The following is a 16,110-nucleotide window of genomic DNA, read 5'->3' as shown; positions in this document are numbered from 1 at the left end:
AATGCAAAAATATCCCAGCTTGGATTTTTTTGGAATAATTTTTTTTTTTTAAAGTCCAAAGTTGTTTTTTTGTCTAACTGTCCTGTAGTGCCGTTTATCTATTTTTGGTGGGAGCTGGATTGTGTAGTAGATTGTAAAAATGTCTGTCTTCTTTTGAATATAACTGAACTAAATAACACTCGTGCTTGGTGCTCAATATATGCAATACATGTGAGAAACTCAGAAGTGATTGTCTCTTTACAGCAATCATGACAAAGTGGCTAATAAATAAATAAATCAACTTGTGAGTAGTTTCACGTAGCTCCACTGAGATATCATTCTGCAGAAGAAAGTGTCCATGTGCCTATGATAACAGTCTCATGCTAGTGGCAGCAAGACCAGATGAAAACATTAACGGTGTCTAGGGCTGGGCCATATTATACCGTTCACGGTAATACCGGTATAATGTTAGGCAACGATAGGAAAATGAAATATCGCGATAGAATGGGAGTAAAACGCGCATGCGCAGTGCCTTTGTTTTCATACGCACATGGCCGATTGTTGAGTGAAACTGATGAACCAGAATTGGTTTGTAAAAATGGTGCAACTTCCGTGATGTGGAACTGGTTTGGTGTTTGTCCGTCAGATACACAACAAAGCACATTTTTTTGCAGAACATGCAAGCGGTCGTCGTTATTGTCGTATTTGTCGGACTAAGATGCTCTTAAATCTGGGAGTAATCTGGGTCCTAAACTCCGTATGTTTCAGGTCAAACAACACTGCAGCATCACTTAGAGTTAAAAACTGTCTAAATTCTTTCATCTTTAATAAAACGATCAGCATTGCTGCTTTACCAGGTGTAACTATAAAGTTTAACTTCCAGGCATCCATGAAAACAAAAGTTATTACATTTAACGGAGTTAGAAGTTAGCAGGAAGCTAGCGGAAGTTAGCTCGCTAGTTTCGCTAGTTACCTAAGCATGATATTGCATGTTCTGACTGAGAGATTTCTGAAAAAAATCAAACGTACAGCTCTGCTATCACTTCCAACATAAATGAAGACAGGAAACTAAACAGCAGTGACGTTTGTAGGGTTACTGAAGTTGGGCTAGCTGGTATATAATGATGTGCTACGTGATCGCTAGCGACACAGCTATGTTAGCATAACATAAACAGTGAAGCTGGAGGACGAACACTAACACTTTTCCACTTATAAAAGTGAACGTGAAGGTTCTTCATGGTTAGAGACAAATGCAATCGCATGGCAGGATGCTGTAAACGGACCAAACTTCAGTCAGGAGAACAACTGAGATAATCCATCCACAATATGAGGTTAGTCATTAATATACTGCAACAACATGGGAATAGAGCAGCTGCCAGAGAATTCAACATTAATGAAACAATGGTACAGAAGTGGAGGAAGCAAGAAGAATGAGTTTAATAAAGTTTGATTTATCTGACTGCTTTGTTTCGCTTAATGTGCCATATAATCCCGTGCACCTTATGGTCCAAAAAATACGTACTGCACACTGCAGTTTAATGTTGCAAAGCACCTCTTTTTAACTTCAGTGGATATTATACATGGTTATGCTCAGGATATGTCAGCCCATTTCTACTGGAAATGCCTTTTGGTTAAACTTTCAGCAAGGAATTTGCATTTGCACTGTTACATTTTTATAAAGCTTTAATGTACATAAAAACCAGCTTCTTGTTTAAGTGAAAATAAATGGAAGGTTGTCTTTTTGCGCTAGTAATGTTGTGGAGTTGTATTTTGTCTCGCATCAATTATATCGTCGGTTATATCGTTATCGCAAATTTTCAAATATATATCGTGATAAATATTTTTGGCCATATCGCCCTGCTCTAACGGTGTCCATACTCAGCTGTGCTGCATGTTTGGTTTCCTTCCAAATGCAGACGATGAAAAGAAGTTGAAATTGCTCACAACAATGTTTAAAAGTCATTATTTCTGGAAGGAGACATTGCTACTGAGTTTTTAAAACGCATTTGTTGGCACTTTGAAAACCTCAAGGCATGTGCCATCGTTTTCCTTTATATTGATGACAAGACATAACAATCTGAATGCATCAGTAGCATTACATGCAAGTACATTCGATTTGGAGTTGAACTTTTCCTTTCGAAATACAGCATCTCCAAACAGTGGCTGATTTAAAAGAGGAAAATGTTCTCTTGCACGATACAGAGTAATGCCAAAATCAATTTTGTAGTCGGTTTACAAAAGCTCTCCTCCCCCGGTGGTGGTATATTCCAAGATACATTCATCCTGAGGTCGGCCCTTTTTACATGACAAACGCAGAAAGTTGAATCCCTGAAACAAGATGAATGATGCTTTTTGGCTTATCCTGGATCGGCTGTCTGCATGCCATGATTTAATAGGGCTTACAATGTGAATGAGCATTAAGCTATATATAAAACTAATAACAGCGAGCTAGCTGTGTCAGTCATCTGTGTGTGGATCCTTTCTCATGTGTACTGATACCTGGGCCTTTGGTGAACATATATTCAAGTATATCACACACATAAGATCGTGCCTCTGCAGGCTATCTAAGCCTTTCTTTCCCTCTCCTCATCTTCTCTCCATGTGTGAAAGGCTGTTATCTAGGCGTGTCAGGCCTAGCTCCGCCAGCTGAAGTTTTGCTGTTGGCAGGAATTAGCCCACAAGAACAGCATGTCCTCTGCCCCAAAGACTTGCACCGCAGTCGCACTACACAAAACTCCTTTTACAGTCCTCTACCAAACCTAAGTGACTCAGTCTTATTACCTCAGCACAGGTGTTTATAGGTACCTCGAGCAGCACAACAACTCCTGAAACAGACATTTTGATGCCAAACTAGATACCAAAGCTGTGAGCGTGTGAGCGCTCCATATATGATCTTGGATCTTAAAAATGTCTCACTTTTATGAGTGGCAGCTGCAGCTATGATCTAGCTGTCCCAGGCTAGCTGTGTCCTCAAATAAAATTTTCATGTTGTTCAAACCTCTGTGCATACAAATTACCCATGCAGCGTTCTCTATATCACAGTGTAGCACACGCTTACCCTTTCTGTGTTTCCTGTTGTTCAGTATTCACTATTGTTTCAGCTCAGTACACCAACAGCGTTTTTACCCTCATTAGTCTAACCCACCACCCGATGTGCTTCAGTTTATTTTGAGCATAATAACCTGACTGCTTTAAAGAACTAATGAAAAGGGAAAGTTGAACCCTTAGCTTCTATCTAAACAATTCGGCAAGGTGTGTGGTCTAGTCCAGCCGAATAAGCGTAGCCAAATTTTCATCAAGTCAAACCAAATATTTTTTATAGATGTTGCATGAAGCCTATGTTTTACTGGTAATATGATATAACACAAGTGCCAGTATCATTGCGTTGTTGTCCACCAGTGCACAGAAAATGTACGTCTGCTTATTAGCATCTGGTTCCTTGTGGGGTATTATCTGTTTTATTCCTTTATTTATTCATTTTGTCTTCCTTTTGTAGCGACTGGAGGAGATCATGAAGAGGACACGGAAGACAGATGGAAGTGACAAGGTACATTTAAAAAAACCAAAACTTCTTTTACAAATTGAAAAAATAAAACTTAGTTTTGCTGTAAAAGTGACTGAAATTCTCTCCCACTTTCACAGAAAGAGACAAAGTCCTCCCCAGTCGAACATGTCAATGACAAACAGGCAGAGAGTAGCAAAGGTAAGCCAAGCATCAGTCTGGACTTCCCCTCAGCCTTTTACAAAACATCCCTGAGTGAAATCATTACCCACTACTAGCCTTTAATCTGCTTGAATTACAAAGGATAATTGTCTTAACTCATCTCCCATTAATGTGTTATCTAGGAAGGAATTTAAAACAAAGTGGACGTCTTCTGGCCAGCTGGTGTTCAGAATACTCTTAGACTTTTACTGCTTCGATTAAACTCAAAAGAACTCAATTTTGGTAGATTCTACTGGCGTCTATAAAATACTTTCCACTGATGTACACATAAATATCAGTCTACCTCTTTTACCTCTTCCATAGCTTGCACAAAACAAAGCACAGATATGTCATATGCTTGTTATCAGTTCCCCTGTGAGTAAGATTCAGAGAGGGATGCACTTTTAAAAGGCCTATTATACATTTCCCCTCATATCCTGTACAGCTGGAGTTGCTCTTTGCAGAATAGGACCCATGTGGCCTTAGTTTGTTGTCCAATCCCTCGGACTGAGGAGAATTGAGTGGAAGAGTCAGCTTATGGCAACAGCCTGCAGCAGTCTACATTCATTAGAGAGACTTTGAATAAAACAGTGATACATGTGTTGCTGCAAAGTTTTCAGACATAAACTACTCTCTCCCTACTTAACAATATCCTTACTAGCGAAATTTTAACATCACACGTTATAAATGAGTAAGATGGAAATGCAGTTTGTGTCAAATTTCACAAATTTCACATTGCAAGGAGACACTAGCGAGCCATTAAGTGGATTGAGACCTGGCAGAAATGCCTTTTAGTTCGTCATGTGTGAGTGTGAGTGTCTTCGTTTTATGATATACATGAGGTCAGAAAACTGGACGTCTGCACCTCAATGTTCGAACCCAAATGTTTAAATGACCATTTGAAAATGATGACTAGAGTTTGGCATTTTATTGTGAACGTTTTGAAAAGGATGCAGATTTGGGGGTTGAGTACCCACTCGGGAGGTGTTTCTCCACAGCTATTAAGACTCTGAAGTTAGCAGCTAGTGTGCAATGTCAAAAGAAAATAAAAATGTCTTTTATTTACTTAGCATTATGGTCCAGCCTGATCATTTTCTCTATGTTGCTTTACAGTGTTTTGGATATTTAGCAGCAAGATCAGGATTGCTTGCAAATATATTATTCTGTAGAGAGTCATGTAGGCTAGATAAAGCCTGGTCTTCAATGTTAGTTCTTTTTTCTGTGTTTGGTTCTAACAGTTAGTTTGACAGTGCTAATGTTTATTTATTTTAATGGTGGTTGCAGCTGCAGCATGCATGTGTTTAATCAAATGCAGTACACCTACGTTAATCAAATATCCTCCTATACCAGGAAAGTACCAGCTCAGTAATAGGAGCTAATAAGACGATAAAAAATAACTACTAACAGATACACTAGTCTCCTGTTACTGCGACGCAGAAAAAATGTGGGTACTATCACCAACAGTTGAAAAGCACCAAAAGTGCTGATTCTCCTTAAGAGAGTAAAAAGAGGATGCACACGTGTGTGTGTTGAGGTTAGCCTGACACATCTCAGGGTTAACACACGGTGTGGGGTGGGATGTTTTATCTCTGTGGTCACACTTAATGACTGTATTGCTTTGTTCTCTCTAGCATCTGCTGACTACCAGCCAACGCCTGAGGTCGGCATTCCCAACAACAAAACAGAAAACGGACAGGCCGATGTCAAGGAAAGGTAAAACTAAAGCTTTTTTCGTTTCTTCTTTGTGTGCACATTGATGCAAGACCACCATGAACAGCACAAAACTTGTGCCAGGAGACCAAGCTGGGAGTTGACAACGAATCAAATCAGCAGGAGGTTCACGTTGCTGTAAACCTCAAGAGAAAACACAAGAAGCCCCATGATTCTGGCCAACAGTAAACAGTTATAACAGTGGGAGAATGATTTGGTATTTAAAAATGTTTACTCTTTGCATTTGATCATGCTTCTTGGGACCATTTAAAAAAAAAAAAAGAATCCTCCTATTGTGGTGGGATGACTCATTTGTTTTATGAGTCATTCGGACCCATCCTGACTAGAACCATACCATGATTTATGTCTTCCTCTCCAACAGCCTCTCAATCCAAGCAGTTAATGGGGTCCAGGCTACGAAGCTTGAAAACGGTCTTTCGACAAAAGAAGACACTGTCCACTTGGAAGACATCATCCATCTCACAAATCACGGCAACTCCACTAACGGAGCCTTGGACAAGTCTGAGACCAGCATGCCCACAGAGCCCATCCTTTCTTTCGAAAGCGAGGAGTCATTCATGAAAAAGGCAGGCCCAATGAAGCCTCAGCATGCTGCGGGTACAGAATTACAAACTGCTTTAATATACACAAGTGACAACAGCGCAAACATTTGTAACACAAACATGGAAAAGACAATTTACTTAACACAATCTGAAATGATTCATGAAAATATAAATAGAATAGATGAAATGATGCAGGGGAAAAAGCTACAATAGCAATCGTTCCACCACTGTTGAAATGAGATATTGATGGAGTGTTTTCCACAACTGGCTGACCCATGCTGAAAAGGTCTGGCTGTGCTTTGTAATGAGAGTCCACTTCTCTCCTTCTAGTTAACTTTTTAAGTCCTCGTTCAGGCTAGAGTTCAGGATTGTAAAATAAAAGATGAGGTTTTATTGACAGAGGTAAAAACTAAATCTAAATATATCTCCAATGAAAATTATGCAGATTCAGGCATGATTCATCTGCATCGACCTAGTTCCCATCACCCAATTTGAAAACTGCTGTACAAGGTACCATAAATGGGGTTATTGTCCTTGGCACGGAGCAAGAGAACCTGAATGTGTACTTAATATAAGGTGCAAGTCATCACCCCGGTGAAAGCGAGTCCCTCCTGAGGAGAGGAAGGTGTGGCATGGAGAGAATACCTACACTCACAAGGGGGTGGAGACGGGATATAAAAGAAATAGTGTTGGGAAGGGTGCTGAGAAGGAGGGTATCTTTATACTGTTGACAGCTTTTATTCAAAGTGTCTCACTGACTTGGACCGGGACCCAGTGAGGAATTCCAAGAATGACAGAGGTGATGAGACCCTATCCACAAGTGCTTCACTGCCAGGGGTTAGAAACTGGACTCTGGAGTAATTAAGCTTCATATGACTCCTCATTCATCCTCTTCCCAGCAGCAACGTCAGCAGCACCCTGTCCTCCCCGTTGCTGCTAGATCCTAACTTTCACCTGTTATCCTGAAAGCAAGCCAGCGATCAGAAATACTATGTAAACCAAAAAGAACGATTACCTCTGTTTGCCCCTACTTTAATGAATATTTCACTACCTTTTTTTTAACTACTGCATACTTCTGGTAAGTGTGTAATTAAAAAGGGAACATTCTCACTTCTTATATGCACTCTTGTAAATCTGGATATGTGAGATGACTTTTAGTATGTCAGACTGATTTAATTTTACACAGCAGTTTCTCAGGAGACCGGTTTATTTTGAGGCATGCTTCCAGGGTTTATTTGAATGTTCATACTTGTTGAGGATATGGCCCTCATCGGTCCCACATGTGGCATTGTCAGTCAGATCGAGTTTTTATATGGTAGCCGCTGTTAACAGTAACATTCCCATCTCATTTCTTTGAGTCATGCGAGCTTTCTGTTTGCTGCATGTAAAGACGACAGTAAAGGTTTATGGGCCTTCCAATTGCAACATGTTTTGCATCCTTTTGCATTTATCATTGTCACCAGGTTGGAGGTTTGCAGACCTTGCCATTACGCACTTCAACAAGGTTGAATATATAGTTTAATTTGTCTGTTAGCATGTTCATTAAGCTTGTATGACTGCTGCTCCATCTGGCCTTTAACACTTTTCTCTCTGCCTCATTCACAGAGGTCCTGTGACATATTCCAGCGCTGAAGTGCTTGTTGCCTTAGGCCACTGACCTTTCCTAGTCCTGCCAAAGCTCGCATTGCGAGCCCTGTGACCTGTGCCAATCAAAAAAAAGCAAGCATACTTCCCTCCGAAGATAAAGTGGGTCACAGAAGAAGATGACGACAAAACAACTGACAGAACAGGATGAAAGGTGTTGCCGCATACGGCACCGTTGCTATCGTTCATCAAACTCTTTGCAGCACCGATTCCATGCACCTTGCTACTCAACAGTATCATCCTTTGTACATTATAGTACAGCTGAGTAATGATTACAGTATACGGAAAAAGAACTGTTTTCTTTGCTCTTTAGTTATTTAACTAAAAGAAAAAAATTAAGACTGGGTACAACTTTGTGTATAATGTAAATGAACTTTACGTATCGGGAAAAGGAAGGTTGGATCAGTGGATTAAAGCTGTTTGAAAGGGAGTCATTTCATGCTACTCTATCATGAGTAGATATGAATAAAACCCAGATACTGTACATCCTGGTTTGTACAAAACTACCTGTACCGGTTTTTGAAAAAGGTAGACTGAGAAATCAGAAGATCTGAAATTAAACGTCACAAAGAATGGCTTGTTACTTTGTGTAAACATACTGTTGGTTCATGTCTAAACCTCAGCTATGATTGATTGTATGCATAACTGGATGTAATAATAAATCTGCAACCTTTACAATTAAGAAACTGTAAGTCATCAAAGGTCAAATGTCTGTAAACGGAGATCTCCTCCACTATTTAACAATTGAAGCCGTTTCCCTCCCCCACATGTGCAAGCATGACTTTTTTTTTTCTCATTTGAAATTCTGGCGCGTGTATATGCTATAGATATATTTTGATGTGCGATGTAAGGCCAGTGGGAATATCTCAAGTCTTATTAAAGACAAGTGGTCCAGTCTCTGTTCTAATCGTCCTTATGTCCCAACCGTTTAAGGATTTGATGCATTGTGAGATTATTCTTAGCCTGATTCAGATTAGTACACTTAAGAAATAGTTCATTTGTTATCAGTTGAATAGTTTTCTACTTTCATTTGCTTTGTTTACTTCAGACGCTCAACAGTGGCCCACTGTTACTGAAAGTAAAAAGAGAGCACATGCTAAGCAAAGGAAAACCGACATCTAAGCGGGACCACAAGCCTTACAGTCTGTGCAGCTAATGTGCTAGGCATGCAAGTTGGTTCAGCTGTCCATTTCTCTTTGGGTCTCCTTTTACAAAATCTCAACAAGGGGGTACATGCCACTCTATCTGCTGGCCCTCTTTCACTATATTCTGCAGGCCTGTGGGAGATCTGGCACGCTGTGTTTGCAGCCCTGTAGGCAGCTGAAGTGCACACAAACACAATTTATGCCTCCTTCTACCACACGTGAAAACATGCCACGCTGATCATATAAATTATGTGACTATGTTCTAACCTTGGTAGAATGAGGGATTAGATTTTCAACTTGAAACTGTAACAGAGACCCCCAGTGGGCTACATAAGATGAAATCACTATGGTAAATACAGCCAAACTGTCACCAAAATGAAACCGAAAGCCAAAGACGGAAAACTCTCTGATTCATGATTAAGGAGTAGCTGATCAAGATTTAATGCAAGTAAAAAAAAATATCTATTTTTTTCAAACTGTTTGATAAAACACCGACGTTTTTTTGGGAACTGCTTTTCTTACGGTTTCATTATTGCTACAAATTGCCTCTTAAGTCAAGCTAATGCTCGCAAACTTTCTTAAAGCAACAGTTTTTGCAGTTACAGCTGCGTCACTGCTTCAAACTTTTTTTAAAACGTGTTAAATAACACACATCTTTAGCTCGTATACGACACAGCTTTAATCTGCAAGACAGTTGACTTGCATGAGCAGGATGTTAACTTCAACCACATCTCCTCATTAGTTCACTTTGTTGTTCCTAAAGTTGTCCAAATGAGTCTGCTGCTAAAAGCTGTATTCATCGACCCCACAAGAGGGTGCAGCACCGCAGCATGGACTGCACATTTGACTTCTCTGTTTTCAGGCTTTAAACTTTATTACTGCAGTGTGTCAAAAGAGGACACAAACTGAAATGTCCCCATTTTAAAAATCTCTATATTTTTTCCATTAATAATAATGATAAGATTTCTGCCATTTTGTGCAGCTGATCTGTCAGTCAATCCCTGGTAATGTGCCGTACTTCTCAGAGGGGACCTGAGGATTAGTGGGGACTATTTTTAGGGAGGTGTTGCAAAGCAGTGGACAGTTACAGGTTGATTAGTGCCAAGTTTCAAAATAAATTCTCACAGAATGAGGGGTGAAAAAAAAAAAAAAAAAAAGGAACTGAAGGAGTTGAATGTGTGGATGGGAAGGGTCATCCGAAAGCCAAGAGTGGTAAATGAATAAAGCAACTTTGTGCCAGTTGAGGTAGTCAGATTGTCCTGGAATAGCCAGGCCACGTGTTAAATCCACCACCAACATATGGTGTTCAAACCTGTTTGAATGATGGGTGTATTATCTCCTCTGCAAGTGTGCTCAGGAGGTGGAGGTGTCACAATTCTGACGATATTTTTACTCTCTTGCGTGAATAACGCCTTGTTAAAGCTCATATTAACAGCAACGGCAAAAAGGAAACAACCAGCTTCAGTCGCCTGAGGACTTTATAAGCATGGTGTCAAACGTTTAATGAAAGGTGCTCCATGTAGAGAATGCAGCCAGCCAAACACTGGACATACATTGACTGTTTTCCTGTCATAAATCTCTGCACTTGAGGACTGTATGGAATCTTGCAAATGTTTCTGAATGGCAAGTGTGCCTGCTCAACCTCTATTTCGCATAAGATGTGGGGGGTGGGAGGGGATCACACGATGGCGTCCCACTCCAGATAAGACCACCAATCGCAACCATCAAAGCTCATGTGCCTAACCTCTGTTTAGTGTTTATACTCACCCCTATCTTTATCTGCTCAGCAACAAGCTCTCTCTGAGCTGCTCTCAGATGGCAGGCAGTATTAATGAAAGGCCACACAATGGCCAGCACTCACAGTAAGCGTGCTTCTCAATCCCTGGCAGAACTGTGGGAGCAGAGCAACCTCTTAGCTATTCTGATTAGAGATGGAAAGTTTTAAGGGTAACCAGGCTCTAGACCTTCTACTCCCCCCACCCCTAGAGAACTGATAACATGGAACTTTCTGAGGTTGCAGAAAGGACCCAGGGACTTGGATCGCATCAGAGGTAGACTTTGAGGACAAGTAGCAGCTGAGCCTACATGGACAGCTGTTGGATCATTGTCACAAACTGTCGGATGGAAGCTCTTTGATGAGATTCTGACGTTTCATCAAACCTCAAGTATTTAAAGAGTCTGGCCTCTGTGTTGCACTCTGCATTTGTGTTATTTTGAGCTGAGGGCATGCAATGTTTCCCCTGAATAAAAGCATGCTCCGATAAAGTGGGAACAGATTTACTGGACAAGTAGGCATTAACTTTAATAAAGCATCTGCTTTGTGGTCAACTTGTACTGAGAATCTTTTGTTAACAGCTAATAACAAAATGAAGGTTTGAATAACTGACTTGCTAACAGAAGGCTTTTATTGGCTTTTAATGTCAAGAATTTGTGCCAGAACAAATGCTTAACAATAAACTGTGCAGACTGTAAGTAGCAAACTCTGCTAATTGCAGACTTGATGAAGGTCCCATATTGTGAAGATGCACTTCAAATACTTAAAATAAACGCTGCCGTGTTACGACCAGTAAAAATATGAGGTTGCTTACTCCTTCCATTCCTCCTAGTATACGTACAACTACGTGCCCTCTCAGACTGACCAGAGAGAATATCCAGTTTCCACATAAAAACTGAAAAACGAATAGCCGCCAAGCTAACTGCTTGCTTCTTCTGAGATGATTGCCCAGGGGAGAACATATGATGATGCTAACTATTTGAATTTATGTGAAAGGGGAAGTTTCCACAGGACTTTATGCAGTCCTAAGAAAAACTACACTACTTCCAATATAAATGAGGTCACGACTAGCAGCCAGGTGCTGCCAATCAAATACACTTGATTAACTGATCATCAACAAGTGTAAGCACCTCTATAAACGCAGAGGTTAAGGAAGATTGCTGCTCTGGAGCATTCAGCTGTGTGCTCCACAGACGACCTAGGAGTGGATGTCCCAGCAAATTCACCCCAAAGGTCAAACCTCAGAGAAACTTAAAAAATACAAACCCCAAGAGCTACGTTTCAGATTTTACAGGAAGCGGTTAGCATGTTAAATATTAAAACTCACAATAGTACAATTAGAAAAAGACTGAAGAAGTGGCTGGAAGGGCTACATAGAGAAAGCCTCTTCTCTCATAAAACAACATGGCAGCACGACTAAAGCTCGCAAAGATGCATGTGAGCAAACCACAAGCACTTATTTACCATAATGTGCGTGGAAAGCTTTTAACCTGTCCCCCACAAGTGCGTACACAACATGACACTCGGATTTATGAAACATACGCACCGGCCTATTTTGATCTTACCACACTGTAATCATTCTGAACCAGCAGGCTTGTGCAGTCTGCATCCTACCTGCCACGTTTACTCGTTTACCTGCAGGTGAAACGGAGAAAGTGATGAATATAGCGTAGGTTACGTCATAGGAGTTCAGAGGAGTTTGTTTTGATCTCATACATGCGGCGTAGATTTAAAAATACCCCTAAGGCAAGAAATGAGGAGAAAGTTCAACTGAAGAAAGGCAAAAAAAAAAAGGAAAAAATATATTTGTTTATCTTTTTATTACTACTTGTAGTAGTTGCAGTCTACATCTGCAACATCTACGTCTCACATCTGCATATGTGGCAGATATGCTGCACCCATATACTCCCTCAAGATCATTAACGCCTGCTTCTCAATTACTGCTGATAATGTTTCAGTCAAAGCCTTATGTGTCCTTGCACCAGAACTCTGGTCTAATCTAAGCTTAAAATACAAGCTTCCTTCAAGCTTTTGCACTTTCGTCATAAATGTGCTATGCAAATAAAATCTAATTAGCCAGGTCTTCATTTCTTAATATACATAGTCAGAGACACTTCTGATTATTCACACAGAGGTTTGTGCATATGCACTGTTAACAAATGAGGGCCAATGTCCTCAAATGACAGACAATACCATAATGGAGATGTTTGGCCATAATGAAGAGCCATGTTTGGCAAAAAGCAAACACAACATATCAGCACAAACACCCCTCATATTAAGTGTCAAGCAATGATGGCGAGGAGGGATTATTTGGGCTTGTTTTGCACATTGCTGTCACCGAGTCGGCCAAAGTATTCTAGAGTCAAATGTGAGACGATCTATCAGAAAACTAAAGCTTGGCTGACATTTGGTCATACAACAGGATAATGGTCCCAAGAAAAGCAGCAATCTATAACAGAATGGCTAAAAAGGAAATGACTCAGGGTACTACAATGGCGCAATGAAAGTTCAGAACTTAACCTCATTAAAATGCTTTGCCGGACCTTAAGAGAACTGTGCAATGAACTGAAGCAACGCTCTATAGAAGAGCTGATCAAAATTCCTCCACAACAATGCAACAGACTTTTAAAGTCACACAGAACACAAGCTATTGCTGCTAAAAGTGGTTCTACGATTCTGGTTCTACATGCTCCTGGATTATGAGGTGTACTTTTTTAACATTGCACTAACCGGCACAAAAATGCAAAACTCACAGTGACACTATGGGAAACTTTAGGGGATTACCAGCATTACCAGCAAACGTCATCCTCTTGAGGCCACAAATGTCTCTACAGAGTGTCAGCCTACACTGCATCCACAGGGCTCGGCAACTACTGTGGTGAGAGGCTAGAACAAGGCAGTAACAAATTACACCCCAGAGATTTCACATTTCGACGGCACACAGGTTTGATTTCAAAGATCTGTTATCTCTTCATTTTCTAGCTGATAGTTTTACAGCATTCCCTGCTAATCATCGCGCAGAGCTTCAGTTCTGCTAGCTTGCAGTGTTGGTTATTTTCAGTTCATTTGATAAATGGGAATTAATCCCTACCAGCCAGAGCATGTGCCTTTGGCACTTTTCTTTTCATTCCATTTTGGAAAAAAGAAAAAAAAAGAGGCTAATACGGTGGCTCATGAGGCACAACATAGGGATGTAAATATGTTTAAGGCAGAAAACTGATCTGCTGTTGGCCTGTGTTAGTGTTGGCTCACTAAGGTAGGACCCTTATAGATGACTTCTTCATGATAGACCACCTGCAGTGTCTAATGTCACTGTGAAGTATATCCTCACCCTGCTAATGTGTTGTGTTTGGTTGCTGTGACACTGGAACATCACAGCCACAGGAGGAATCAGAGGAAGCCACACCGACTAGTTTTTTTCCACTGGGAATTTTCATGTGACTGATATATTACTGAGCTACTTTCCCAGATTTGAAATTACATCTGGAACTAAAATGTGGTTTGTCACATTATTTTCTCTATAAAAGTTATTATTCTCCATAATAATGACAGAGTTTTGTTTGAAAATACTAAATTCCCTCCATCAGGTTTCTGTCAGTTTACTTAATGTTGTTGAGACAGTCATTTTTCAGCCATCCTCTCTCTCTCTCTCTGTGAATTTGATTTTGCTTTACTATCAAATTCTGTTTGTACCTGCATTTATGTGAACACGCAGATGCTTTTTTAAGTGTAGGAATGTGTGAAAAAGGTTCCAAGAAAGTTTATTTGCATGATACGTGAGAACAGCTGTTGGGACCCTGGAGAGCAAAGAGTGTGTAGAGAGAAAGAAGGGGAGGTGAAACCAGTGACCGCTCGGTACCACAGTGACCCTGAGTTGTCAGCGCTCTCACAGTAAAAGGATTCATGTAAACGGGGGGAAAAAGGGACACAAAGGGACATGTTTCTGTTTCACACCACACAGGGCCAAAGATCAGCCACACTTAGTCACATCGATGGCAGTGTTAGTGAAAAAGAGACTGAAACTGTCATTCTTCTTAGATACTGAATGAAAAGAAAAAAACAACAACTAACACCTGCGTTTGAGTTTTCAATTGTGCTAAAAAAACCGCTGTTAAGAAGAACTTTATAACCACGTTTTTTCCGAGAATTAATGATGCGCTGTGAGCGTGATGCAACGGGTTTCGTCTTTGTTCTCACAAAGGTACAAAAAAACCTGATCATCTTTCGCAGAAGTAAAACACATGATAAAAATGTGTGGCTCACTATGTGGAAAATGACAGATGTGTCATTCGCAGCATTGGTGCAACTCTTGCTGTTAAAAAGAAATAAATACAATTATTCTTAAAGGAGTTAATAACATTCCTGTTTTTAAAAAAGTTTCCTGACTTTTCTTTACAGATATTTGTCTGTGGATGCTTTCTGAAGATTTTTGGCTTGGTCATTATTAGTATAACAATAGCTTAATAGTAGCTTTCATTTGACTTGAATTCACAAACCACATGTAATATAAGGAAAATTTGAACAGGCTGCAAAAAGAAACCAAATTGCAGTGAGCTAGTTTCAAAGATTATGTATTGTTCTTTAGCTATGAGAGGAAAGAAGATGAAGTACCTTAGAATAATGAAAGGTGGCTTTATTTCCTTTGTTCTCCAAGCAAAGTTTTAAGCTAAACACAGGACATTTTTACCAGCTGTTATACTGCAAAACTAATAATAAAAAAAAGAGTGTGTGTGCCTACATGTATAGTATATTTGCTGTAGTCCTTATACTTCCTGGTAATATAATGCCGTGCAAAGGTCTTGAATCACCCCTCGTTTCTTTATACTTTGCTGGGAAAATGGAAAAAAGTGCAGGGACTTTATGAACTGTGCAAACATACATGGAATTAATGTATATATGGGAAACAGAGCTTGCTTGAAAAAGTGCTTCTATGTATGTTGGCTGCCCTTTGTTCTGATATTCGACACTGCTCAATCCATAGCTAGTCCATGACTGATAGTCTCCACTACGTGTCTTAATTTGGCTGCCTTTTCTTTCAATTTCCCAATTGTGGCTTCTTGATAGCCATTTCCCATTTCCACTGGGACCATTTCAGAAGGAACTTTAACAAAAGGAGACTTTGCTGTTTTTCCCCCTGTTTCCTGAGAACATGACTTTCAGATACTGTCTGTGCACTGTAGATTGCTTTTATGCCTGCCACTTATTATTTTCTTCTCTGCTTGTCCAGTTTCCTCGACTTCTTTCAGGACACACTGCAAATGATTCTGAGATATGCCAAGTTTTTGGCTAACAGCTCTATGGGAATGGCAAAATTTATTTTATGTTGTGAGACTGTGTTATAGTTGGCAATTTTCACAGATTCAGCTAAACTAAGTGGGAACAAGTTATGTGTTTTTTATAATAGAATGGTAGTAACAAGGTGCCAAAGATACAATTTAAAATGCTAATTTGTCTATTATGTGTAGACAAAACACTGTTCATCCCTTTTTTGTTCTCAAATGATTTGTAGGCCAGTATTAAGTGGTTTAACAAACAATAAAAACATCCTCTGTAAACAGTCAGGTTGCCTAAAAATGTGCCAGTGTCCAAAGA

The 16,110-nt window shown here is 40.0% G+C and overlaps 1 protein-coding gene across 6 annotated transcripts in view; it reads left to right on the top strand.

The window, feature by feature from the left end:
- Nucleotides 1–11,072, top strand: part of map7d1a (MAP7 domain containing 1a) — a 41,306-nt gene extending 30,234 nt beyond the window's left edge. For all 6 annotated transcript variants that reach the window (XM_080897460.1, XM_080897457.1, XM_080897461.1 and 3 more), the window contains 5 exons: nucleotides 3,476–3,526; nucleotides 3,622–3,682; nucleotides 5,314–5,395; nucleotides 5,775–6,010; nucleotides 7,561–11,072. In XM_080897460.1, coding sequence (XP_080753586.1) covers nucleotides 3,476–3,526; nucleotides 3,622–3,682; nucleotides 5,314–5,395; nucleotides 5,775–6,010; nucleotides 7,561–7,571 — 441 coding nt within the window. In that variant the 3' untranslated portion in view covers nucleotides 7,572–11,072. The remainder of the gene's footprint in view (nucleotides 1–3,475; nucleotides 3,527–3,621; nucleotides 3,683–5,313; nucleotides 5,396–5,774; nucleotides 6,011–7,560) is intronic.
- The last annotated feature ends 5,038 nt before the right edge of the window (nucleotides 11,073–16,110 follow it).

The sequence above is a fragment of the Rhamphochromis sp. 'chilingali' genome (genome assembly GCF_963969265.1).
Source record: "Rhamphochromis sp. 'chilingali' genome assembly, chromosome: 11".
Lineage (NCBI taxonomy): Eukaryota > Metazoa > Chordata > Actinopteri > Cichliformes > Cichlidae > Rhamphochromis > Rhamphochromis sp. 'chilingali'.
Note: the sequence above shows the minus strand (reverse complement) of the source record. Positions and strands in the feature narration are given on the sequence as shown.